The 27,551-nt window shown below is 44.5% G+C and overlaps 1 protein-coding gene across 2 annotated transcripts in view; it reads right to left on the minus strand.

The window, feature by feature from the left end:
* The window catches only part of Cacna2d3 (calcium voltage-gated channel auxiliary subunit alpha2delta 3), an 804,670-nt gene that overhangs the window by 144,076 nt on the left and 633,043 nt on the right, over positions 1-27,551 (minus strand). For both annotated transcript variants that reach the window (XM_060390773.1, XM_060390772.1), the window contains 8 exons: positions 21,965-22,048; positions 13,371-13,442; positions 13,046-13,107; positions 11,638-11,705; positions 7,935-7,980; positions 7,685-7,782; positions 5,138-5,231; positions 1,439-1,534 (listed from right to left, as the gene is read on the minus strand). In XM_060390773.1, coding sequence (XP_060246756.1) covers positions 1,439-1,534; positions 5,138-5,231; positions 7,685-7,782; positions 7,935-7,980; positions 11,638-11,705; positions 13,046-13,107; positions 13,371-13,442; positions 21,965-22,048 — 620 coding nt within the window. The remainder of the gene's footprint in view (positions 1-1,438; positions 1,535-5,137; positions 5,232-7,684; positions 7,783-7,934; positions 7,981-11,637; positions 11,706-13,045; positions 13,108-13,370; positions 13,443-21,964; positions 22,049-27,551) is intronic.

A 27,551-nucleotide genomic window follows, 5' to 3' on the forward strand; every position in this document is an offset into this window, starting at 1 on the left:
TGGCGCAATAATGGCACAAATGTCAGCAGAGCGGGCACCCACTTCTTATTAGATTTAAGGCCTATCCCATACTCCAACACTGTTAATGCGGTCAGGAATTTAGGCTAGGTAGGTCATGGGCCCAGGAGAAACCTGCTACTTTTACCGTTTGCTTGTTTGAAAATCAGTAGTGAACAGTACAGCACACAACTCTAAGAAACAGAAAATCTTTTTTTGCCTTTGCTCGCTCTCTGGATCCTTCCCAGAGACAGGAATGTATAGCTCAGCACTCTCATCTGTCCTAGCATCCTGCTTTCTAGAAAAAGCCTTGTTTGAGAGTAAAACGCTAAGGAGGGCTTTAAAAAGTCAAGCTGCAATGAACGCTGACTTCCAAAATGATAAATGTGAGCTTCCGGAAAAGAGAAAGCAAAGGTCCTGGAGAGGAAATTCAAAGCCAGTCTTGCCAAACATCTAAAATTGGACCCATCTACCACTTGCCAGATTTGACTGGTACCAGGGGCCCACCTAACAGGAAGGAACATCGTTGAACTGGATATTGAGGGAAGGGACATCCCCCACACCCCACCATGAGACTCCAACGGGCAGCCCCTGTCAAACTCATGGCCACAGTGTGGATTCACCACTGTCCCTGAAATCTGGTGTGTAAGGGTTGCTGGGAACCTCTGAACTCAGTTAGTTATTAAACACATTTGACTTTGCTGAATCTTAGGCATCATTGTCCCTGACGTAACAATGCCCCATGTCAGAGAAAAGAGATTGAGAAGATGTATTAATAAACTTAGAAAAGATTCAGACTATTGGTCCATGCTGGGGAAATACCCATGCGATGAGAAGGGCCTGAAGCTTCTGAACTACCAGGACTAAGCAGGACTGGGGAATCTAGCTGGGTGCTAGATTCAGCTAGATTGATACCTGTTCCTTGAGGTCTCTCGGGAACTACATGGAGACAGTGTCAATCCTAGTACCTTCCGGGAGCACACCTCTGCCTGAGAGGCTCTGTGTTCTCTCAAGCTGTCCATGGAGGTATAGAGGTTTATTGAAACATAAACAGACAAATCAGGAGCAGACCTGAGACTCTGGCAGTAATTCCTGGGAAGAGCTCAGGACATCTGAGTGTCCTAATCATGAGTTGGGAGCCCAGCACGTCCTCCCCTCCAGCTGTTCCCCAGCAGCTGTATTATCTCCCAAGTCCTAAATGACTCACCAGGCAGGAGAGGACTCCTGGACAGTGGACAGAAGCCAATGAGTCTGAGGAACAAAGGGCTGTCAAAGGGCCCACTGACAGGTGAACACATGCACTGAGAGCCCCATGGCAGAAGAGAGAGGAAGGCTCTCAGCATGTTTGAGGTGGCCTGAACCTCAAGAAATGAAGTACGCCCCTTTGAAGCTCTGCTTTGAGGGGTTTACTGGGCCCTGCAGAGGAGACCCTCCTACTTACTGATTGGTGAGCTGTTCGGCGCCCACAAACAGGTTGATTCTTGAGAGGCCTGTGCGAGTGCCGAGGAAGGCGACCTCTACACCCTTGTCAGAATTCCTGAAACAGAACAGCAGACATCAGGGAGTGCTTCTAGACAGTAAGCAGATAATGGCTTTCACATCTCAAGATTGCCCAGGATGTTTGACGGCAGCTTTGAAACCTGAACTTTAAAAGACGCCAGGGAATCTCACACAGGCGAACATGTACACATTCACACAGGCACCAGAGCCAGACTACTAACTCTTATCCCTGACACAACTTGCAGGAAAAGACTTGCAGGACCGATGAAGGAATCCCCTGCCAACAAAGACAGCATGAGCAAGGAAAAAACACACTTCCAACCATAAACACCTCTCGTTCTCAGTGCAAGCCTAAAGAGAGCAGCCAGAGACATAGAGCAAAATGGGCAGAAGTCTACAGGGTGTTTTTACTGGGAGGCGACCAAGCATTTTTCTAGTCTTGAGACTGTCAGTTGGGTCTTCCACGTGGAAGAAAACAAGGAGTGGAGGCATGGAACCAATGTTGTAGTATCCCTCAGTCTGGGATTCTATACAGCTAGAAAAGAATTTATAGCTTTGACTAGAGAACAGAGTTTTTTCTCAAAACCATTCCCAAAGACATGAGTGAATGTTTATGAAATATTCTCCCAAAAGCTCATGTGCTGCAGACGTGGTCCTCAGGCGGTAGCGCTATTTTGGGAAGTTCTGGAAACTTCAGGAGGATGGACCTAGCTGGTGGAAGGACATTATTGGAGGAAGAGCCTGAAGGGGAATCCTGTCCTTGGCTCCTCCTCCCCTCCCCTGCCCTCTCCTCTCCTCCCCTCTCCCCTCCATTTTTCTCCCCTCCCCTCCCCTCTTTTCTTCTCCCCTCCTACATCTCCCTCCTATTTATTAGGAAGATCATGAAGAGCTGTCCCCGGCCACATGTCCTCGCCTCCTTGATGTTCTGTATAAACACATGTGGCCAAGAGACTGTGCACTGAACTCTGTGAAACTGAGCCAAAATAAATTTATTATCGCTTTGCTTGCTTCTCTCAGGTGTTCAGTTAAAGCAATGAGGAGGAGGAAAAAAAAAAAAAGCTTCTTCCAATGTCACCTCTAAAGAGTGCCATTCATGGAAACTCCAGCAAAGTCTCTTTATAAAGAACACTCGTCACAAGGGTGTTTCATCTTTAAGAGCATGTTTAGTGTCTGAGCAGGTTCTTTTTTTTTTTTTTTCAATGCAGTTTATTCAGGAACCTTGAACAATCATCTGACCCTGGGGAAAGCCAGCCCACTTTAAATAGCCTCTGGGTAGCCAACCTCAGCATGCCACGTGGGCAATGCAGATAGGTCCACATACATGGTAGCAAGCCAGATCCTCAGCCTTAGCCAAATGTGGAGTTGTTTGTGACAACTCACCATCGGGAGAGCACTCACCATCGGGAAGGTGGAAGGCGGATACCAGCTCCATCTTTCAGGCGCGGCATTACGCAGCTGAGCAGGTTCTTTAGGAGATTTTGGCATATGACTCTTCTTTGAGAAAAGGAAAAGTCTTTCCACAAACACAATTTTGATGCCATGCAAATTTTGAATGTAATGGCAATTCTTACCCTGTTTTTCTGTCTTAGATGCTAATAGCAATCTGTTTCACTGTCTGTGTCGTTTTCTATATAGAGGTTCTGACTTCTTAGTCTCTGAGAGTAGACAAGGTGGCCAGTATATAAGGGGTGAATAGAAACTAAGACGCTGCATTTGGCTCTGCTTGTAGCCGACACCAATTTGAAAGGTTACACAATCAGTTACAGATGTGGACAGCAGGACAAGCTACCATTTAAGAAATCCGTAGCATGTGTGAGAAATGAATCAGCAATCTTTGCTCCAAATACAGAGTTTTATAGGATCCTAAAAGAAACATTTACATATCTGAGAGAGAAAGAAACCCTAGGGTAGGCTTTGATTCTTTCCCAACCTTGTAGGGAATATGATCTATACAGGTAAGGGAACAGCCCAACAGCATGGCTCTCTCCCTGGAGCCCCACCCTCACATTAGACTGCCCACCTGTAGCCTCCCTGGTGAGGCTATACCTCTGGTTTCTGGAAAGGCTCTGGCCATGTCTGGCTAGAAGCTGCTCCTCCCTCCTTTTCTGCTATCCTCTAACAGCAATGTCTTCTCAAGAGCTCATTATACCAATCTGGTAACAAAGATGGGAGGCTCAGCCCACACCACAAATCACCAGCAGGTCTTGGTGTAAGGTGGAGGACCTCTGAAGCCAGCTATATGTGAGCCTTGCATGTCTGTGCCCTCCATCCTGGTACATACGGCAGATACATGGATGTCACGGAGCCTGTGCTGCTGTTCTTCCCCCCTTACACTCTGTCTTATATACAGCAACAGAGAGGTTGCTTTTACAAAAACAAAAGCAAATCTGTTTGTCATAGTCTCGCTCTTAAAAGCCTTCAATGTTTTCCTAATATTCTGAATATAAAATTCAAAATCTTGCCTAATATGTACAACACACTGGGTTCAATCCCCACCACTTCAATAATAATAATAATAATAATAATAATAATAATAATAATAATAATAATACAGCATTATAGAAAGAAATTCTAAAATCTCTACTCTGACCCTCAAGGCCAAGGACCACCCAGCCTACTGCAGCACCCTGTCATCACCTGACACATTTCCTGCCTCCCACCCTCCACATTTCTCAGCAACCTCAAATTCTTCAACTATGTGGAATATTTTCTCACCTCATGGCTCTGAGTCCTGCCAGTTCACCTTCCTGAAGTTCCCAATGCCTCTTGACTGGTGCTGTCTCCCCATCTACCCCATGTCCCACCATCATCTACCTGCCTTTACGCTGGCCTTCACTGCAATTACCACATATACCACACAAGCCAGGAGGGCAATGACCACGTCTTCTGTCTGGGTTACCTCTGCTTCCCTACTGCCTGGCTAGTGCACCCAGAACACACACACACACACACACACACACACACACACACACACACACACAGAGAGAGAGACACACTTGATGCATAAAAGCTTGAATGGCAATGAAAGCAGAATGAGCAATAGATATAATAGAGAGGAAGGTAAAACCAAAGGAAGAAACTAACAAATAGGAACCTAAAGAGAATGAATACTGTACCACTTGAGAGAGCAAATAGTAAAAAATAATACAAGGATTAGCCATCAGCACAGTTCTAATCCAAGTTTTCTACATCTACTTGAATTACCCTACCTTACCCCCTCCTCCACTTCGGTATGAAACCACAGGGCAGTAACTGACACCCCACTGAAAAAGAGATCTCGCTTTCCCCAGCCTGTTCACAACCTCATGTGGCCTCCGCCCAAGTTCACTCCAGCCCACGAGGGGGTGTGACAAGGCAGGAAGCTCCTTCTACCAACACTGCCCCCTCCGGAAGTGTCACCCTACCTCCACATACTGGATTTCATGTAATGTTAAAACTCAACAAATTACATGTCAAGCCCAGGAGCCTGCCATCCAAGCCTGTGCGGCTACGCAGCTCTAGCTTCTGTGGTTAGGAGCTTAGGGGAAAATTAAAGAACTTTAACACCAGGCGCCTAAAATGGTTTAGTTCCCTAAACCATAACCATATTTTGGAGCTTGTACAGAAATGGCCACGAAGGGGGTTACATGCAGCCACTTACTCAGACTTGTTGAGGGCCAGGCTGGTCCAATAGGCTTCAATAGGGGCGCTCACCACGGCATCAAAAAGGACTTCTTGGATCAATTCTTTGTCACCTGTTGGAAAGGACAGAGGAAAAGAAGGCTCTGGCTAGGCCCCAAAGAAAAGTACCACAGAGGTTCACTGGGGTGGGTTGTGGTGTCAGCTGGCTCCGTTCTTATCCAGGGTGTTGCTTAATGAGTTAACTTCCCACTGGCTGAAAATATAAAGCAGGGTGATACCTGATATGCTGGTAATACCGCTGGGCCCCAAGCAAGGGGCTAGACAGTAACAAGCAGTAGGGCTTAGATGTCCCACATTTCAGTTTTCTGCTCTCTCCTCCCAGCTCAGAGTTCATGCCAGGGCCAGCATGCTGAGTCCTAAAGTTGGATATGGGAAGCCAGAGCTCCTGGAAAAGCTGGTCTAGCCGTGCTGCCTCTGGCCCTCACGACGGCCATCACTTTTTCAGCACTCTACATTCAGCAGGGTATGAGACTAGGATACCACAGCTGATAATCATGGGAACACATAGAGTGTGCTTTCTTCCATTTAAGGCTTTTCCTCATTTTAAAGGAGGATAGCTGTCTCTATACAAAAGGCTACTGGTGAGTCTATGAGAGACTTCTTACAGGCAGACCAGTTGGAAGGATGAAAGGTAAACACTATAAACAATTTCATATGTTGCCAGAAAGACAGTGCATAGGCTGAAAGGTGATTGATTATACAGCAGAATCCTAAGATAAGGCAAAGAAACTCAATGGAGAAAAACGATCCACACAAATAAGCTCCATGAGGAGTAAAAGTGAGTTGTACATATATCTATATAGTATACAATTGTATGTAGTAACTCATATAATGTATTAGTGTGTCTACAGCCTAAGGGTCCCTTATCTAAAGTGTTCGATACGAAAAATAGCTCAGATTTCCAACTTTTGGGATTTTATATTTGGCATACATACTGAGATAGGGGGCTAAGATACGGTATAAACACAAAATACGGTATAAAAAAACAAAATTCGTTTTTTTTTTCATACATACCTCAAGCATAAAGTCTGAATATGACTGCAAACAACAAGGGAATTTTCTGTATTTTGTGGTGTCACTATCATTGCTTAAACACTTTTTTTTTTCCAATTTGGGATTTTGAAGTTTTGGATGGGGGATGGTAAATTCTGTATATATGGTTTAATATACAGAATGTTGAAAAGAAAACCATACTCTGCTCACGGATACCTATTTGAACAGCAACAGTGTAAGTAAGGTATGAGAATGATGACCAAATACAGGAAAGTCGCTCTTTGGGGGATAGAGAGGGGACAGGGCAGGGATGTGCTAAGGCTCCAGTACTAGCTCTGCTGCATCTTCCTTAAGAAGCCCCTGAAGCAAACAGCACAACATATGCAGCAGCTAAGTGGTGGTTAAAAGAAGCTGAATTCAGAGCTGGTGAGACAGCTCGGCAGATGACCGCTCGCTGCTCTCCCAAAGACTCTGGGTTTGATCCTGAGCACCTACACGGTGGCTCACAACCACCTGCAAGTACAATTTCAGGGCTCCCACGCTCTCTTCTGGCCTCCTTGAGCACCAGACACTCAGGTGGCAAAACACCCATACACATGAAAAATAATGTTTTTAAGATAAACTTAATTTAAAAATGTATTTTTATAGTCTCTCTATGCTTGAGATATGTCTTTTTAATATAATAATTAACAAGTTCAAAGAAATGAAAAGTCAGATTCATCTGCCACCCATCTGATTCTTTTCCTAACAGAGGATGACCCTGAAATCAAGCCCAGCCCATGAAACTGTCAGTGCGCAGCTGGAGAATCTCTGCACACCTCTGCCGTGATGGCTACGGTTAGTCTGTAAGACACCACATGTCAAACAGGTTTCCCATCGTTGATAAGCGATGCTCACTGAGGAGGGTGCAGGTGCTTCTTTTAGGCGACTTCCTCTGTTCAGGGCGCAGCTACTGTAACTATCATGTAGAGAGGAGTGTCGGCTCATTTCTCAGGAAAGCATTCAAAGCAATTGCTCTTGGGTGGTACATACGGGTTTCCCGCCTACTCCTACAGTCTTGAGCCATTTATTTCTCACAGAGCATCTCCAAAAAGAGACTGTTAGGAGTGGAAGAAGAGTGGACAGGTGCTGGTTGTACTGTCTACTCTTGGGGAACCATCAGAGTAGGTAATGACCTTGCAGGGGAGAACTCTTTGGCCAGCCTGAGTTCCTTATTTGTAGAACAGGGGGCTGGAAAAGCAGAGATGTGTAGTCTCTGCCTGCCATTATCATCTTCATCTTACCCAGTTACTTAACTAGGTGGCTTGGGAGTTTAGACTCAACACGATTAAGAATACTACATTCATTCACCCACATGATTTCTCATATTTCCTATAGGAAGAGACTTGGCTGGGTATAGTATGACTGACAATCTTTAGAAAAGCAAAGCTGCTCTTGAAACCTGAGGGTCCCCGATGACCTGTAGCTTCTGTCCCTCCCCACACCCACAGGCATGCTTTGAGAGCCCACTCACATTGAAGCAGAGGCTCTTTGCCTTTGAGGTAGAGTTTAATAGCTTCCAGCTGAGACAGATGGCGGTGCTCTGGGTGCAGGTCAGTGTTGCAGTAGGACCTAAGAATATGACAGGGTCCCAAAGGAGAACATGTAAATATTCATGGTGTCTTCTCCCCGACCCTTTGCGTTTGGTCCAGGAAAACCAGGTAAGATGGCAAATAAATAGACAACAAAGAGGGCAACAAATTCTGAAGTTGATGGAATCTTACCATTCATCTGCCAAGGACACATCAGGATGTTCTAAGTCATGCAGGCCTGGAACACAATGAAAAGCATTACTGAGTAATTATCACTCTTCCCATCTTCCTGTAGACCTCAAATATTCTAGGATGGTACTTGTGAGGGGCTGGGTTCACAGTAGATATCAACCCCAAAGGGATATATTGGGGAACAAAGATTCTGGGCCCATGTAAAAAGTTACCCAGACATCTAGACAATCATTTTACCCCACTGTGGCCAGCACTGCCATATTCCCTTGCCTTTAATCCCAGAGAAATCTCAACTTCATGAAAATGAAGGCCGTTTCTAACAGGATGGCTAGGAGGACAAATTCTAGAGCTAAATGACGTCTGAACTGAGAACTCGGCCAGGCCATTTAACCCTGTGTGATGCTAACAGGTCTACTTTTTCATATTTTCTTCATGCATAAGGCCAGAATGCTATAGTCCCTACCTCACATAGTTGTGAGGGTGAAATTATATGTTGAATGATATGAGATTGTCAAGACTCAATTATCTTCAAGCAGCAAGAAATGCTAGTAGTTGTTGCAGGATCCTAAGTGAAAGTGAGTCATCTGTCTAGAAAAGTAGTTAGTAGAGCGGAGGCTGGCACGGAAGCTAGGAATTTCACTGAATACTCCAGACTTCCTGATATGTGCTATGGTTTTGATATAATTTGTTTTCCAAGGGAGTGGTGTGTGTGTGTGTGTGTGTGTGTGTGTGTGTGTGTGTGCTGGAACTTGACCCCCCCCCCGTGAGACAGCTTGAGAAGATGCGAATTTTTAAGAGTAGGGCTTAATGAAAAGTGATGTATAAAATACTAGATGTACCAAATAATATTGTTCAGTTCTATAGGAAGTAAGCTGTTAAACACTGGTTTATGTACCATAGAAATATGTCAACCTTTGTGTTATATCATCTTTCCTATCCAAGAAATATCCTCAAAATCTCTACAAGATGGTTAAATGGAATAGTGATTAGTCCTTAGGATAATCAGTCTTTATTGTCTGTCTTTCTTTCTCTCTGTCTCTCCCCCCTTCTTTCCTTCCTTGTTTCTCTCTCTCCTCTCTTTCTCTCCCTCTCTCCCTCACTTCCTTCTTCCTTCATTTCCTCACTTTCTTCAATATTTTTCCAAAGGCATATACAAGTCTATGATAGATGCTGAGAGTATCTCAATGCACCAAGCAACTTTCCTTCCCAGAATGTAACTTCTAGTGACAGGAGAAACACAAATAAAAATGGGATTTGTACATATAGCCTATCAGTTGGTAGTGGCAGAAAAGAAAGCATTGGTAGGCAGGGCAAAACTGGAAGGCTTCACTCAGAGCTTTGCTTCAGCTCTATTTATGGTGGTTAGGGAAAACTTCACAGACAAAGCAAGAGCCATGTATGGCAGGCTGGTTGCAGGGAGAGTGCCCCCTACAGGAGTGACAAGTGCCAAGACCTGGCTGGGGGATGTTCTTTCCCAGGATACTGAGTTGAGGTGTCAGTCCTATTCCCTTTTCTCATGGCAGTTTAATCAGCCCTCCCCCTGAGAAGCTCTCTCTGTCCCAGTCTCCCAGGCCTCACAAATGAGACCTGAGGAAGGAGTTTCACTATCATTTCTTCTCTGAATTCTTGGATAGTAAACAAATGTAAATTTTTTCCCTAGTCCTTTCCTTTCTGATTTTGATAATTTTTAAAATAAAACCATACCCAGAAAAGCAGAGGGTAATAACATTCACCCAATTTTTTTCAGTAATCACTGTGTATAAGTACATAAAAGAAGCAACATGTCAAAGAAGACCCTGAAAAGACACAGCATTAGAAGGAAGACCAGCTCAGGCTTCAATCTTCAATGTTGTCTTTTAGGCTGCCGAGCACTGAGCTAAACCCTCAGCCCTGACCCCTTATAATTTTGAGTAAATCTTCCTGTTCATTATCTTGGTAGCAGTCAGCATTGGCAAAACATGTGGAGAGCACATCCATCCAGTGGAGGAGCCTTGCTACCTACAGAACCCCTGAAATATGGGTGCCATCCTCAAAGAGCTTTGCGCTCCAACAATAGAAGGGAGCTATGACCACGCCAAAGCTCTCACAGCTTTTGGCTAGCAGCCTCTGGAAAGCAGCTTTCCTGGGCTCTTCTATCCAGTGAGCTGACAGAGCTGAGTCCTTTTATTTACAGAGGACCCACGGAGAGAGGAAGATCTGATCTCATTTGTGTGGATAACCAGACACTTGCCCCCTTGCTGAGCATTCAAACTAATTTCTTGCTTAGTTCTGAAATTCTCTCAATGTGACGGCTCAGCCTAACAGCTGTGGAACACACAGGAAGAAGATAGTGACCATAGAAAGGGTCCCAAAGATCGCAAAGACAATTGTGTGCAAGAAAGGAAGCCAGAGCAGAAAACAGGATGGAGGGAGTGTTTGATGGAAGGAAGGAAGGAAGGGGCGGGGGTGGGAGGAAGGAGGGAGAGAGTGAAAGACAGAGAAACACACAGAGAGACAGACAGAGAGACAGAGACACACAGGAGGGAAGCAAGGGAGAGACAGGCTAAGGGGCAGATACAAATGATTCCAAAGCCCTCTCTTTCTGTTCTCACGAGTCATTTTTTTTTATTTTATTTCAGTTTAATCTCATGGCTTGGACATGAATTTTATTGCTTCAGGGGCACTGATGCCCTCAAAACTACACATAGCCCATAGAACTAGAAAATTTTAGAAATTGAAGTGTGGCTTTTAGGACCACATCCTTTAGAGTATATCTGGTCCAGGTCACAAGGTCAACTCATGTTCTCTTATGTATCTTTAAGAAGAGACACCACATGTTTGGCTCTTGGATGGGTATACCCTTGCTTCTGCCCAGAACCCAGTGGACCCTAATACCGCTCCCCCCAAACCCCTTCTTCTCTGTTAGACGTTTAGCTCCTTGTCAGATTAAACTCGGTGCCCGGGAAACATTGCAGGGACAGTTGTCAGATGGAACTGACCAAAAGGCCAGGTTAAACAGGTGCCTTCTCAAAGCCCTTTGTAGAATAGAAGCCCCTGAACACCATGCTCGCCTAATTCCAAATGATCAACAATGTCAGAAATGGGTGCTGTTAGCATTAGTGGGTTGCTGGGGACGTCAAGGGTGCTTTCTGTGACAGCAACTTTACACTTTACAGCTTTAAGGTACCTGAGGTTTATAGGAGTCACTGTGCACCTGTGCTTTATGAAGACGGGCAATCTTCGAGTCACATGACCCTGCCTCTACCTTCCAGCCTCTGTCAATCTCTTCAGTGGTCACATTGCTCTTGAGCAAAGGATAACATAACACCAATAATATGGGTGGCTCAGCTATGTTGAAAGCAAAGCCTTCCAGATCTTTCTTTGCATTGTTTCTCCTTTGACTTGAGTTTTTATTAATTTAGTTCTTCCTCTAACACTGAACGTAATGAGAGAAATAAAGGTGGTATGAGCTTCCTATAATTGGCCTCCACAAATTTATGGGTAAAAGAATATAATAAAGCCAGCCACTGGTTAGGGTTCCCACCATTCAGAAACCCACACAAAACTGGCAAGAGCAGAAACACCAAGAGGGCAATGATTTGAGTCAAATGCCCAGAACACTAGCCAGAGGCTTGAAGGTCACACAGGCTTCAGTTCTCTCAGAGTTGGCTCTGGGCCTTCCTCCCCACACCTAAGGATGTGCCAACCCAAGTTTGCTCCTTACCTTCTTCAATGGTTACATTCCCTCGGAAGAAGTATTTCCCATGGCCCCTGGAGAGCGCCACACCTAAACTGTGCAGAGAGACAAAGCAAACCTTGAAGTCTTAGAGCATTGACTGGAATAGACTTGTGGGCTAGCATTTTTTTTTTTTAATTTTCCATTTTCACATTTCCATTTCATGTTCTGTAAACAATTTTTCCAACAGTTTACTTTCACAAACCTCACTGATTATAGTGGGTGTTGGTTTTTCTTAGGCTCAAGCAGCTGCTTCAAAGTCATCTCTGATTGGAAATGCCAGCGGCAATTGGCTGCTGTTGTGTTTGCAAGATTTGTGGCCAACAGCTTGTCCCTCCAGGAAGCCCTCCCCTGGATGTCCTCCCAAGGCCACACACCCTGCTCCTGCTACCACCTTACACACCTCTGCTCTCCTCTTAGAGATTCCCAGACCCCAGAGAAACTGACCCCTTCTCCAGGGCAAAAGCTAGAACTCCAATGATACTCAAAGGCAGCAGCATGACCAGATGGCTGACTCCTTAGCTTGGTGCTTCCTAGTCTAACAGCTTTTCCACGTTCTTATTAGCTTGATTTAAGTGCCTTTCTCTTTTGGCCTAAAGTAAGAGACTTTTTTTTTTTTTTTTTAAACAGGCCCTTCCTTTGGCAAAGGCATTTAGTGGCTCGTGTTTTTCTTGATTTCTCTTGGTTCCAAAGTACATCTGCTCACAATTCTTGGCAGTGGGTGACAATAATGCTAGAATTTGCTTTCCAGATTAACTTATACTAGTTAACACCCCCAAACTCTGAAAAATACCAGCCCAGGAACATAAAGCAACTCTACTAAAATAAGGTGGGATTTTTCCCCCTACAAATCACAAAACAAACAACATTGAGTTAACAGTAGCAGGCAACTTTAGAATGTTCCATAAATATCTAAAAGCAGGCCACGAAGCAAAGTCTTTTTTTTTTTTTTTTTTTTTACTGTAACAGAGAGACAACACAGAAGGACATTCAGAAAATTTGAAACAGAAGCACAAGGTGGGAATGAAATGCCACCTGCAGGATTACTGGGATATGAAAATAAAAGGTGAAATGGGTCTTAGGAAGGAGCAGGTGAGACGGTCAAGAACCTGGTGACCCTCTGAACTGGTACCCCATCCTCCGTGGGAGCCTTGGAGAATTTGTGTTGGGAATGGGATGCGAAGCTGTGGCAAATGGATGGGCTGTTTGGGGTGGGCCTGAACCATCTTCCCCCTTCTAGCACAAAGACAAAAAGCAGCCTGGGCAAAGCCCCTTCCTCACTCTTTCCAGCCTTTGGGCAGGGTGTTTGTTATCCTCAGATGGTGAGAGGCCAGCAGGTTGGGTACAAACACACTGATAGGTCTGATGGAATGTCCATGATTATGGTCAGCTCTACCTGAAAGGAGTACCCTTGATGTCTGTGTAATAGTAGTCATTTGTCATCACCAAAACCCGTTTCTAGATCGGGGGAAAAGTCATAGAGAAAAGAAAACACAGTTAGTCTGCTAGATGACGTTTTTCAGAAATCAACACAAATAAATGGACACACTATGATCTGGTTAATAATAGTACTACATGAATCTTGTTTGAGATAAGTAAAGACGAGAGAGAAATGAGCTCAGTGAAAGATATTTATTCCAGATAGGACCTTCAAAGCTAATTTTTTTTTCACAGTGGTTTATTTTAATGAAGTGGCAAGAATGTTTAAAAAAGAAAGGTACCCCTTTGTCCACGGTCTTCTTCACCTCCATGGAAAATTTCCCTGTCTTCCGGTTCACCATGGCATTCCGTAACTAGAACAACAAAAAAAATGAAATCGCAAGTTAATGCCTCCTTGGGTTTCTGTGCTACTCGGTGCCTAGCCACAGAAGTGCCCTGGACAAAGCCCAGCCAGGGCTCTCCACTAACGCTTCATGTTTCTACAGATAAGGCTGCACTGTCACATGCAGAACTTTAAATCAGTCCCCTAGGAAAGACACCAGCTCCTCTGCCACTCCTGGACAATGGGAGGGGATAAAGCAGGACAAATGACTTTCAATTCTGATTTGGGGTACACAAGTGAACCCTGGCTCCTCTGCTGCTCCTGGGCAATGAGACGGGGTGAACAAATGACTTTCAACTCTGATTTGGGGTACATAAGTGAGCCCCTGAGGGGCAGCAACAAGAGAAGCCGCAGGATGTTGATGAGTCCAGAGGTCAGAGAATGAACTCCAGACAATCTGCTAAAACTATCAACAAACGAGAATGTCTCTGGGGGACAAGTTGGTTTTCAGAAAGGGTACTGATTTGTCATGAAGAAATCATTTTTCAAAGATAATCAAGTTTAAAGATGTTTTTCTAAACAGTACTTTAAAAGATTGGGGGGCACTGGGGAGACAGTAACTCTTTCCATAGCATGAATCAGCTTCAGATGCTCACCCAATTAACAGCCTCGCTGACAAGACAGGGAACAGTGCTGACCCTGCCTCTGAGTTTTGGAGGTCCCATCTTGGAAAAGTAAGCCTGGTTCGCCTCCCCTCCCCCGCCTGGCTGACCTCATCTAATTACCTGTGGCCTTCCATGAGTTCAGAGGAGGACAGCAGACTGGGTGATGAAGGATGTGCCTTCATGGGCAGCAAGGGGACGTGACAGGAAAGACCATTTAATGGGATGGGAACAAAGGCTGACTGACGTGCCAGTTCACAGGGAACTGTTCTTTCTCTGTCTGCGCTTCAGATTTTTGTTTTGCTTTTTGTTTTTAATTTCTTTCCTTTGAGGAGCTTGAGTAAGATGGGGCTGATAGAAAACTGCAGGGCTTGCAAGCACCCCAAATTTGATTCAGGACTGTCTAGATTTGGGTTCACATTCCCATCTTCTGTGAGAGAGAGTAAAAGCATAATTTTTAGCTGGAGGCATGTATAAAATAAAACATATATTTTAACTTTAGATATTTTTTAACAACACATAATGGGCATTTCTGGAAATATTTTCCCATTTTAACTTTTGTGGTTTTGGATGGAGAGAGCCGGGCCTAATTAAGTCTACTTTCTGACTTTTAAGAAAGAGCTCGATTTATCTTTAACATGGTTTCCATTTTTCCTCTTTCTGGTGCCTGCCTAAAGCCATTTGGGACCTTCCCCTCTCAAGTTCCCCAGGCAAGTTAGCGATTAGGTCAGCCTCGCCTTGCCAACCCACCCCTGCCCCACCCCCCACTCTGGGTAGCAAAGAACAATTAGCATGGGGCAAGGGAGGGCCCACAAGGCAAGAGTCACTGATGCTTTCTGGAGGTAAAGGCTTTGATAGTTATTCTGGTCTTACAATGAAAATAAGCTCTCCTTCACCAGCACCTCATTGTGGGGAAGGACAGAAAGCTGTCACTTAGGAACAGACTCTAGAGAGAGGACGGCACGATCATGGGCAGATCGATGCTTTCTCTGTGTATCATCCTCTCCTGCCAAACAGAGCTGAGCACAGCCCCAATCTCATACGGCTGTAGTAAGAAGCAGATGGGGAGCAAGCAGAGGAGTGCCTGGTACATGCTAACTGTTCTCCATGTCTCTGTCCTCAGCACCACTCTCATCACTGGCATTGTCACCCTCTTTGGCACAATTACCTTCCTCACCTGTATGTCGTATCACATGCCTCCTGCCAGCTAAAAGAATCAGAACCAAAGCTCAAGTTGGCTGAACACCTATGTCCAACCGCTCACTAACATTCCTCCGGTGGCTTTGACTATGAGCTCCATGGAAAATGCACCTTGGGCTGAAGACGCCTTTGCACTTCCTGTCTCCATAGGTTCCCTTTCCTTTCTTCACTGGTCAGAGCCTACTGGGTAGATTTTGTGACACGTCCCCTATCTCTGCAGATTTCCAGTCACTGCTCCTAACTCCCTGTGAGCTGCATAGCCTGAAAAGGGACTGCATGGGGTGTCAGGGACCCCAAGTTAGCTAGGATCTCCTCAATGGCATGTGAGCCATTCTTTCATCTCTCTATGCCTCCATGTCTTCTCCTGCCCTTTGTCCAATCAAAAATGACCCTGAGTGAAGCCACCGTGACCCAAAACTCCTCTCAGGTGCTTTCTAAGTTGTCGTCATCAGACTATTGGGAAGTTCCCATTGCTGATGCTATTGCTGACTGAGTTCTACCTGTGGATCTGACACTAATTCTAAAATGTACAGAACTATCTTCCATGTTTCTATTTCTGTACCTACTTGACTGGAGGAGAAACTGAGGTCTTGGACTAAGAAGCTTGCCCAAGTAATCACAAGCTCTCTAACCCTGAAGCCCAAACTCCTGGGCTGTAAAGATCGCTCAGTGATTAGGATTTCATACTACTCTTGCAGAGGATGTGGGATTAGTCCTTAGTACCCTCATTGGGCAGCTCATAACCACCTATTACTCCTGCTCCTGATGTTGTGATAGTCTTTCCTGGCTTCAAAGGGAATTTTCATGCATGTGGTGCACATACGCACACACACACACATGCACACATACACACATGCACACATGTTCCTAACCTCTGCTACTTAAATCAGAAGATAAAACTATCTCATCATTAATAAAAAAGTATATATTGTTTTTTACTTGCTTTTTCAAAGAACAAGTTTCAGAAACTGACTACAGCATGCTCTATGGTTTTACCTTCCCAATAGCTCTTCCACACACTCCAATCCTGGGACCCAGAACCCATGAGGAGGTGGTATTCCGGCCTCATTATCAGAGAAGGGAAGAGACTAATGGTTGAAATGTACTTTGTGAGGCTGGAACATTCTAGAAAAGTCAGTCTTCTATCTTAATGGGTTGTGTATTTCAAAGGATTCCTTGCACGTAATCATGGTAGAAGTCAGTGTTACCCACACATGAGAGATGTCCCCAGAGCTCAGACTGGAGTGATGAGCAAGAACAGCCCCACAGGGAGTGGGAAAGGCATGGCCATTGGTGCTGTTCTGTACAGCCTTTGAACTTGCCACTGCCTGGATTTGTAATCATGAACAGCTGGAAAGAATGAAAATGACTTGGCAAAGAAAAACTTTCAAATAATTTTTTTGTACGTCTGTATATTAGGTGATTATACCGTCATTAAAAATCACATGCATAGATGCTTGACTTAACACACCCAAAGAAAGGCATTTCAGGGATGTCAATGGTGTATGGCACCTTTTTGTTTTCTGTCAGATGCCAGACATCTTTAAGTGTGATATGCAGTGGCTACAGAGTCATCTTTCATCAATATTAGATGAATAACATAAAAATTTTTAGATCTCCTCTAGGGATCTAAAAATTCAGCCACTGATTACCCTCTCCAGCTCTTGTGATAAACCCCGATACCTAGCTCACATGTGATTCCCTGGAGCTCTTAGGGATCATCAGTTTGTGGGGTCCATCAAAGAACCTGCTTTTCGGTACTACATTCCAGTTAAGACTGGGTGCTCATTCCACCAGAGGCCTGCTGCTCTTCCCTCAGAGGCAGAACCCACTAGGGAAAGCTTTCCCAGGAGGTGTAGTGGCAACTGTAGGTTTTGCCTCCTTATATAAGGACAGTTCGTTCTTCTTGTAGTGAATTCTTGTCTGTGTTAGGAAGGGGCTTTTAATTTCCGGAGGTACAGGTAGCCTGATCTTCTAATCCCCTACTTTTACAAGTTACCTAACCAAGCCTGCAGATGGAAGCTATGTGGGAGGGGCCAGGTAAGATGTTTCTTTACCTAAAAAGCATTCAACCTATATATGAAGATAAGAGGCACAGAGGGCACCAGCCACAAATCCTCTTCTTATACATATCTTCTTGAGCTCTCTAGGTGTCCAGGTTCAAGGGATCGAGCATGAAATTCAGAAAAAAAAAATGAAAATTGTGTAAAGAAGAATAAAACATGAAACCAAAAGCTTTCTTGGGAAATTTTTTGGGAATATGTGCCCTAAGGTCTCAATATGTTTCAGTGTGAGACTTTCAGAGGGCTTTGGGAAGAAAGAATTCTGGAGAAGCTTTCCAAGACACTCATCATGTGAATTAGTATGGGCCTCCTGAGGGCTGTAGGAAAAAGGCTTACATTGCAACAGCATGGGATCCATTCAGGTTAGAGAAAGAATCCATAGTGCTGTGGCTACATCATTGATAAGAGCAAGGTAGTCAGTCCCCATTCTATGGGCAGTTAGTCAAGGTTGTAGTAAAATAAAATATCTACATGTCCTGGTCAAACCACAGCCAGCTCCAAAAACACTGATATTTTACAAGGAACTCTGCACAATCTCAAGTCTTTTGTGATTTTCTCCCATGAGTGGGCTCTTTCCTAAGGTCAAATACTGTCACTTGACCAACCAACTAGTCAGAATTCCCCACATACATTCAACTAACAGTTCAAACTAAACTGAATTTGTTCCAATTGGATGAATGATTTACATGCAGCCCCTTTCCAAAGCAGTAAAACTTCACTTACTGACTTCTGGAAGAATCCTTGATCAGCATTACCTGACCCAGAGATTAGATGGGTTAGATGAATATGGTGACTGTTGAATACCAGGAAAGAGTGTATTTGTCCACCGTGTTTAGTTCACTAAGAGGCAAGGAAGGCTCCCCTTTTGTGCTCAAAGAGCCCAAACCGCCATAGCAATGAACATTTACTTTGTAGTTACTGTGTAAGAACTCAACACATTTATGGGGTGCCAAATGCAATCTTCAAGGACCCTGGAACTCTAGGGCTTTTTCCATGGCACACACTAAGGTAGATATGTCAAGGGCACAGCTTAGAGGACCAGATAGCCTGATGTGTGCCTAGGCTCATAGGGAGTGGCACTATGAGGAGATGTGGCCTTAAGAAAGTACATATGGCTTTGTTGGAGAAACTGGGTCACTAGGAGGTGGGCCTTGAGGTCTTAGATGTTCAAGACAGGCCTAGTGTGGCTCACTTGCTCTTTCGGAGCCAGATGTAGAACTCTAGCTCTTCCTCCAGTAACCATGTCTGCCTGCATGCCACTATGCTAATAACAGACTAAACCTCTGAAACTGTAAGCTTGTCCCGAATATATATTTTCCTTTATGAGAACTGCAGTGGTCATGGTGTCTTCACAGCAATAGAACACCAAACAGCTAGTCAGAATTCTTCCTCAGGAAAGAGCCCACTCATGGAAGAAAAACACAAAAGATTTGAGATTATGCAGTTCCTTGTAAAATATCAGTGTTTTTGGAGCTGAATTTGGTTTGACCGGGACATACTGTGACATATGTGACCAGGACAGATTGTGACATAACTCCTATGTCTCAGTTCCCTTAACTGTAAAATAGGGATAGATACCTGACAGGACTGCAATATATGAGCTCATCATTTATACCAGGAAGGCAGTACTACGTAGAAGAAAAGTTTCTTATTTGGTAGCTATTGTTACTTATGTGAACCTTTGCTATTTATAAAAATAATCGTGTTCACTGTGGAAAGTTCAGCAATGACTAAAACGTAACAGGAAGAAACTGAAAATCATCCTTAATTCCTTCAGCCATCTCCAGTAATTTCAGCTGTTAAACCATATTCACACAAATGATAAAAAAAGACTCATCAAGTCGTTTATATGTATTTGTGCATACACAAGCTCACACACACACACACACACACACACACTTATATAAAACAGTAATACTCAAGGAAAAAGAGACTCAATTTTGAGTTGGGAAGAACATGGGAAGGGTGGAAAGAAAATGGCTAGAAGGGGCTGAAGGAAAGAAAAGAAGGAGGGAAAACAAAAATTAAAAAGAGTATTGAGATAACTTTTGTTTTCCAGAGGTGATCCTCACTGGTGACTAAGACGTAGCTGACATACGGGTCCCCAAATAATCTATCTTTTCACAGTAATTGACATGAGGCCTAACCTGACCTATCATAGCAATAAAAGTCACAAGTATACTACTCTATGTGGTCATCTTTTCTCTTGCGTGTGTGTGTATGTGTGTGTGTGTGTGTGTTTGTATGTTTGCATGTGTATTTGTATAGGTACATATGTGTACAGGTATATATATATATATATATATATATATATGCAAGTGGTTGTACATATGTGTGGGAGATGGAGGCCACAGTTTAAAGTTGGATTTTGTTCCTCAGAACAGGATTTTTTTGCTGGAACCCACTAGGCTAGACCAAGGTCCACTTCCCCAATATTGAAATTACAACTGGATTTGTACCATCCATGCCCAGATCTTTGCATGGGATCTAGACTCTTGTCCTCATGTGTGCCCAGCAAGTACTTTACCAACTGAGCCATCCTTTCAGCCCTTTGTTTTAATTTTGACCAGGCTATTTTACAATTTTTAAAATGATGTGTGTGATATTGCATCATATCTTGGAAGGATTCAGGGTATAGTCTATACGTGTGCTCATTAAATTCTCCAAGAGCCTTGCTGTTCACATGAAGCAGGATTCTCAGTCAGTTTCTCCGCATCCAGGCAAACCTTGCTGCCACCACCCAGTAAGCTCTGCTTCCACGGTCCTTCACATGTTTTGTCCTGAACCCTGCTCTTCGTCCTTATTTGCTAGCTCTCACAGCAACACATGGATATGTGGGTCTCTGTGCATGCCACATAAGAATGTGTTTCACAGATTTCCTAAATTCTCCAGTCACTGGAGTACAGATACACAGGAGAGACGGTGGCTTGGGTTTTCCTATGACAAACACATTGATATTAAAAGAACTCACATTTCAAGTGTCTTGGGATTCTTGCTGTAAGAAACCCAGAACAAAGATAGCTAGAGGCCAATTTGTACAAAAGAACAATATTGGCCTGATCTGAGAAATGGTAACTCTGAGAGGAGACACCCAGAATCCAGTCCTATTGATCAGATGACAGTGGAGGGTATTCTGGGAATCATAAAGGAAAATGTGATAAGGAAATAAAAATCATTTTTGAACCATGAATAGCAAAAGGATATGTTCACTCACAAAACAAAACAAAACCAAAACCTAGCTGGACACAAGGAATAACAACAGTGAGATGAGCAAGAAATGGGCTAAAGTTGCAGGTAAAGGAGGGTGAGAGTTTGCCTGACCCTGAGAGTGGGGACTTGGGAAGTAAGGGTTAGTATGACTAAGTTTGTCTTCCTTTGTGGTAACAACAGAAAAGATGAAGCATCACACCTATGGAAAGGTCAAGCACTTCTGGGAAAGAAAAGGAAAGGGTGCAGTGAGGTCAAAACAGAGCATAGGAAAAGGTGAAGACAGAAGAGAAAGAAAGCAGAGGTTACTCTGCAAAGAACCGTGGTAAGAGTTAGCAACAGTTATCATTCCCAGAATCTTCACTTAGCCACATGATGGTGTAAGCAGTATTTTACCTTTCAGTCTATCACTATGGTTAATCCTCAAGCATCCTTGAGGGCAGCCCTGAGGTGCAGCAGTAATGGCCCCACACTAGAAATAGACAGGTGAATTGTGGTCCTGGTAGTACAGCTGTCCACACTGGTGCTAGAGTTGGGCCAAGCACATTAAGTGCAGTTTATTCCAAGAACCCAATAGGATCCTGGTCACAGTGGTAGAGGGATAGAAGACAGGAAACTCTTTCTGCTCTTTGAATCCACATGATGTCAGAGCAGTGGCAGGTAGGAAAAAAATTAAGTGGATGAGGCAGTAGCTTTTATTGAATGGCAACTTTATTTTGTCTGAGTTTGGGCTTAACAAGACAGTGCTAGGTTAAATTTCTATAACAGAAACGGTTTTTGCATTTTATAGGCAAGGGAGAAAAACCTGAGCTTTCTGCTAGCTGAGACCATTCAGGGACCAGAGGCTATGAAAACAAGAAAGTACCAACAAGGGAACTATGATGCCAGCCCTGTTTCTATAAAGCAAGAGGAGATAGTCTGGGATGTCAAATGGCTTCCTTCAACATCCCATGGGAAGAGTAGAGGCACGGGAAACGAGAATTGGGGTGGAGGTAGAGGTTGGGGGTGGGAGGCTGACCACACATGAGGAAAGTGGGCCTGGAAACCCCTCTGGTGCACTTCGGAAACACGAGTTGTGTCCAGGTAGACCTAACAGTTCCCTCTGTCTATGTGGAAGCCTGTCTTATTGGCCTGTAGCTGACCTGTCCTTGTAGTTACTGGGGCTCTTACTGCCCAGCCAGAATCCTCTGAAGGTGGTAAGGCAAGCCCTAACTATTGTAAGGTGGGATTCAGCTGCGGAGGAAACCAGAGCCTGTTGGGCACAGGTCTAGCAACTGGCAAGAGAGCTATACAACCCCAACTATAACAGGGGAGGGGAGTGTCTTGTCTTCACGGCCCTCTGCTGTCCTCCAGACAGCTTCTGGGCCATCCTTTATGGTCAACAGAGTCCTGGCCAGGAGGGCCTGCAAAGGGTCACTTACCACATCATCCCTGTCTTCCCACTCCACTTCAGAGAGATCCACGCTGCTGTAGTTAGGTTTCCTTCGCTTCTTTCCTTCTTCATACTAGCAGAGGGAAGAAGAGAAAGACAAATGGTGGTGAAGTCATCAACCACGGCATCTTTATCTTCCTAGGACCTGTTTGTTCAGTGAGGACTGTGAATGAACAACAGCCACCAGTGAAAAGCCCGGTGGGTGACAGCACAAGAATTTAATGACAGCTATGGCCATAAGTGTTTCCAAGTAGGAGAATATAAAGGTCAATTCTTTACATGGCATGAATTTGCCTACAGAATCCTTTGGCTCTGAAATGCCAGGTGCAGAGAATATTTATCTTTCCCTTGGATACAATATGAGAAGAGTGGGGAGACCCATCTCTATTAAGAAGCTGATGAGCCAGCTCTTCCCGGCAGAGGAAAGAGCTTCCTATACACAGCTATCAAAATCTTGACCTTTCACCTAAGCTTCATAAACTTCCTGTCTCAAACCTCCTCCAGTCTCCTCAGCTAAGAAGCAGAATTCTGGTTTCCACGGTTGGACTTGAGCTCACCTCCCTGAGAATGCACTCACGGACCTTCTGTTTGCTCCTGGCCATGGCAGTGCTGAGCTAAGCACAGTTGCTTCCCCTGGAGGAGAGGTGCATGCCGGGACTCACTGCCAGATTTAATGGCCATTAGGGCACGTCTCTGGAAAAGCTGATGAGTGTTTTAATCACCGGAGAGCGGTTTCACTCTCCCGCCCTAAATCACTGGTGTTAGTCACCCAGCAAGTGTAACCATTTTATCGACCGGACATACTTGCATCTGGATGTTTGTGTGTCTAGGCCTCTACGGTTGGTTATTGGATTGTTTATAAGGTAGGAAAGTCTGCCCTCTGCTGCAGGCTAAGGATAAGCCAAAACTTTACAAGTTCAGAAGGTAATGTTCATAGTACACTGACAAACTTGTACATAAATACAAGATGCATGCATAGAGATGTACCCATTTTCTTTTCTGCTCTTCGGCTCCATCCTGTTTTTGTTTAAATAATAAAACTAAGCAAGTTGCAGGTCAGTCTACATGTCTTAGGAGCTGAAATTGCCTTTTTGGACATGGGTTGGTGATTAAAGATGCAGTTACTGAAGGTACCCCAGACACAAAGGAAAATTCTTTGGCTGTTTAGAACCAAAGAAGTCCAAAGTGGCCCTGAGTGTCCAGAAGGGGCGATTCTCATATCACTGTGGTACCAAACAGTGCCAAACATTGCTCCTGTACTCTGTATTCCCTACCAACTGCATTGTGGGGATCTTGCACCATCTCTAGAAAGCTCCCCGCACTGCCATCGCCCTGGAAGGCTACCCTGCCTGCCTTCAGAAGGCAGGCAGCTCTGACTGCCCTGTCAGCCATGCCTTCCTCTCTTCTCTGAGGTCTCCAGTTAACGAGACATTCACCATTCCCAGTCACTTTGATGACATCAGATCTACTCCAGATGAACAGGAAGGAACGTGGTTCTCTTGGAAGCCACTGTAAATGATAGCAGATTAGCAGTTGGATTGTGTTAGGGAAAGTTCCTGTGTGCATGGAAGCTGGACAAGCCGGCCTTGCCAAAAGCAGAAGGAACAGGAAGGAAGAAAGAATGAGGGAGAGGTGTGGGTCTGAGTCATGGGCAGGAACCACGGGGGAGGTGCACAGTGTGCTAATCTGAGACAGTCTGACAGCTGCCATTCTGCATCTCCGCTACAGGGGGCCACTGGCCTCTAATCCCATTTCAGTAAGAACCATTCAGTAAAAACTCAGGCAGCCCGGAACTTGAACTTCAAGAGAATATTAATCACAGATTCTTGAGTTGCCTGTTGATGGTTCTGAGCCATTCTTCTGCTTTGCTTTGATGGAGGGAATTCTTTTGGTCTTTTGCACTATCGTTCACTATATTCCTTTATTCATTTACTGAGAACACACGCACCCACACGCGCGCGCACACACACACACACACACACACACACACACACACGTTGGCTAACCTGATAATATAAGGCATTGGGGGCTGTGGGGATGGGAAACTACCAGCTATGCAAGCATAAGAACTTGAGTTCAGATCCCCCAACTCATGTAAAAGGCAGGTGCAGTGCTTCTGTGACCCTGTGTGGGGACTGAGACAAGCATATCCTTATAACTCATTGACCAGCCAGTCAGGCCACTGGTGAACTCCAGATTCTATAGCAGACTCTGCCTGAAAAATAAACAGAGAATTCTTGAGGAAGATACCTGATGTAGACCTCTGCCTTGAGGTTACACATGTCCACACCTGCACTCACATCTGCATGCACACATGCACATACCCATGACGAATACTTACATATACCACACACATTCGAAGTATAAAGCAGTAAAGAAAGTTAATTAGGCGCCACGACTCCTCTCTTCCCACAGACTCACTTGGAACATCCATCTATTAATTTTGCTTCCCCTTTTGCCCATCCCACAAGCTAGAAAGAAAAAAAAATGGGCTCTGACAAGCTAAGGGACAAATGAAATAACAAGTCAAACAAGACCACACAGCCAGTAGCGGGAAAGAACACTTCACTGACTGTCAACTCTGTCGTAATTTCTCTGTGTAAATCTTGTGCTAGTTCGGCCTTTGTTAAATTTAAACTGACTCTGAGGTCCTGAATACAAAATGCATCTTTACCCTCAAAGTGTGCACAGGATTTTGTCAGAAGAAAAAAGTAGAGACCACCATTGCCCGTGTCACCCTGGATGTGTGAGGCTGAGCGAGTCACTGAGCTGTACACGGGGAGGGAAGAAGACGCCAGCAGGGGCAGGCTAACATGTTCGCTTGGCTGCTCGCTCCAGGTAGCACACAAGTGCTTCAGCCAGGAGGACCTGACTCTATGCACTGCCCCACTCATCCACGAAAGGAAGGCTACATCAATGATCCTGTCACTTGTTGCAAGCCACAGGCATGAGCTGTTTGTTGAAGATGATGGTGTCACCCAGGCATGAGCAACCATCTCCCTTCAGTATGTATTTGGAGTTGTGATAATGTAGCCAGCTCTTTGAAGGTGACATTTTTTTACAAGAGAGAAATCTGTTGAAAATCCTTGACATTTTTTTCCTGATTGGAGATAGGGTTTCATGTAATCCAAGCGGATCTTGCATTGGTTAGGTAGTTAAGGATGGCTGCGGACTTCTGATCCCCTTGCCTCTCTCTTCCAAGCTGAACATACAGACTTGCACCATTATGCACAGTTTGTGTGGGTCTTTGCACATTAAGGGCTAGCATATCTTCAGCCTTTTGCTTTCCTTTATCACCACTCAAGAAATGTAGGCCAATATCCCCAAAATACTCACTTCTCAGGGAAGTGAGAGTTGAGCACAGTGGTTCCTTGTAATCTCAGCACATGGAGAGTGGAGCACATGCTGCATGAGTTACAGGCTAACTTGGGCCATTTATTGAGTTTCAGACCAGCTTTAGCTAGACTCTGTTTCAAAAACAAAAAGGAACTATGAGAGGCCACAGAGAGTGATAGTAAAAGACCTCCCAGCATGCTGGTTCATCTGTTGCTACACTGTGCAAGACCCTATAAGCCAACAACACTGAAAGAAAACAGGAGTGGGAGCTATGCCCTCTGAAACACCCTTTGATGAAGGCTCTTCCATGTCTGCTGAACCAAGTGTGTGCAATGGGTCTGAAACACTTTTCTCTTAACAGGTGAACATTAGATCTTAAGCATCAATGAAGCACGGGGATTCCTTTAGGCTAGAAGAAAAGTCAGCAGACTGTTGCATAGTTAGCAGAGGCCAAGGACAATAAACAGACAGTAAGTAGCCCATATACTTTAAACCGGCCAGTGTCTTCTCAGTAAGGAAGCACAGTGGGCCAGGAAGTAGGTCCTATTATTCATGCCAGAGCCATCTCACATATTTTCTAGGGCAAATGCCTACTTTTTTTTTCCAGAAGACCCCTAGAAATGTGACAACAAGTGATGGCACCACTATTGCTGGGTCAGAGACTGATACGCACCTAACAATATGGGGAGGCTCATAGCAATCCAGCTTGCAAGAATTAGTTCAGAGATGGGAACATAACCTATAGCAACCCTAAAGAGACTCAAAAGACTCCGTCTGGGATATTTGCCTGGTTTGTTCCGGAAACGGTGGTTCTCCATGCACTGGTATCGCTAAGGTTGTGAGATGTGGCTTGGAGGACCTTGCCCACTACTGGGAAGGAAGCCATTTCAGAGGAAGCAGAGAAACCTGAAGATGATTGTCCTGAAGATGTGTGTGTATCTAGACCACACTGTGCCCAAAGTCTTTGTCCCCTTGGACATGTCAGTGTATGCTTCCCAAATTGTTTTTTCTTTTTGGAGACAGGGTATCACTATTAGCATCACTAGCTGGTCTGGAACGATGCAGATGAGATTATTTTCAGATTCACACAGATGTGCCTGCCTGCCTCCCAAGGGCAGGCATTAATAGTCTGCACCACCACGTCAGCCCATACCACACCCTTCTCCTCAAATTAATCTAGCCTGGAGTTCCAAGCATCAGGTGATCAGATTGGACACATCCAATAGCTTCCCTTTTCTTTATACATGAACTACTCTTAAGGATCATTTATCTAGCATTTTTATATGTATATGTGTATGTGCAGCCTGTCTCCATTTATGGGTAAAACATGTAAAAAGGAGCCCACAGAGGCTAGAAAAGTGTGCGGAGTCTTCTGAAACTAGAGTGAAAGGCAGTTGTAAGCTGTGTAATGTGGGTGCTGTCAATGAAGTCTGGGTCTCTGCAAGAGCAGTAAGAACCTGTAGCCACAGAGCCATCTCTCCAGCCCAATGCACTACTTTTTAAAAAGTAAATTTTATGTCAAGTGTTTACAGACTTTATAACTTTAATGAATATTTGGGATCATCTGATTTACAAAAGGCCTTGCCACCTACTGAGATGCACCATTGTGCTTGAGCAGAGCTGGGCTCCACAACTTTCCCTCCATGCCTCCTCTAAACAACAGTATAATAGTTAAGCTCTGGATTCTCCCACCCTGGGGCAGGCTCTCCCCTCCCTGATGAAGCCTCTGTGTGGGACAAATCCCAGGCCTGGCTCCCCAGCTTCCCCTCCTTGTTCGTAAGGAGCCCGTTATGGAGCCAGGCATTGTATATGGCAATTGTCAGCATATCTATAATCTGTAACTTCCTTTGAAAATGTGATTAACAAATTGCAAATGGTTTCCAAAGGGTTATAAACACAATCTCAGAGCCACAGGTAGGCCTGCAGCTTTTGGTGCCTGTTCTATGAAAAAAAAAATATGTACAGGAGAATTTAATAAGGAGAGATATTGTGTGCTATAAAATACTTTGAGGTGGAGTTTCAAATAAAGGCCAGATGTAGTGAGCAAAGACAAGCCTGTAGCTAGGATGATGGGACAAGAAGACAGTCATCTGTGGAGCAAGCCAGAACTACCCAAGGGGTTGCTTGAAGTACAGTATTTAATGGTTCAGATACAAATGCCTTCTGTGTTACCTGCAAACCAGCTTCAGAGGTTGGTCAGGGTGTGGCTCTTTGGATCTAAAGGAAACGACAATGGCTTT

The sequence above is a fragment of the Meriones unguiculatus genome, chromosome 9 (assembly GCF_030254825.1).
Source record: "Meriones unguiculatus strain TT.TT164.6M chromosome 9, Bangor_MerUng_6.1, whole genome shotgun sequence".
Lineage (NCBI taxonomy): Eukaryota > Metazoa > Chordata > Mammalia > Rodentia > Muridae > Meriones > Meriones unguiculatus.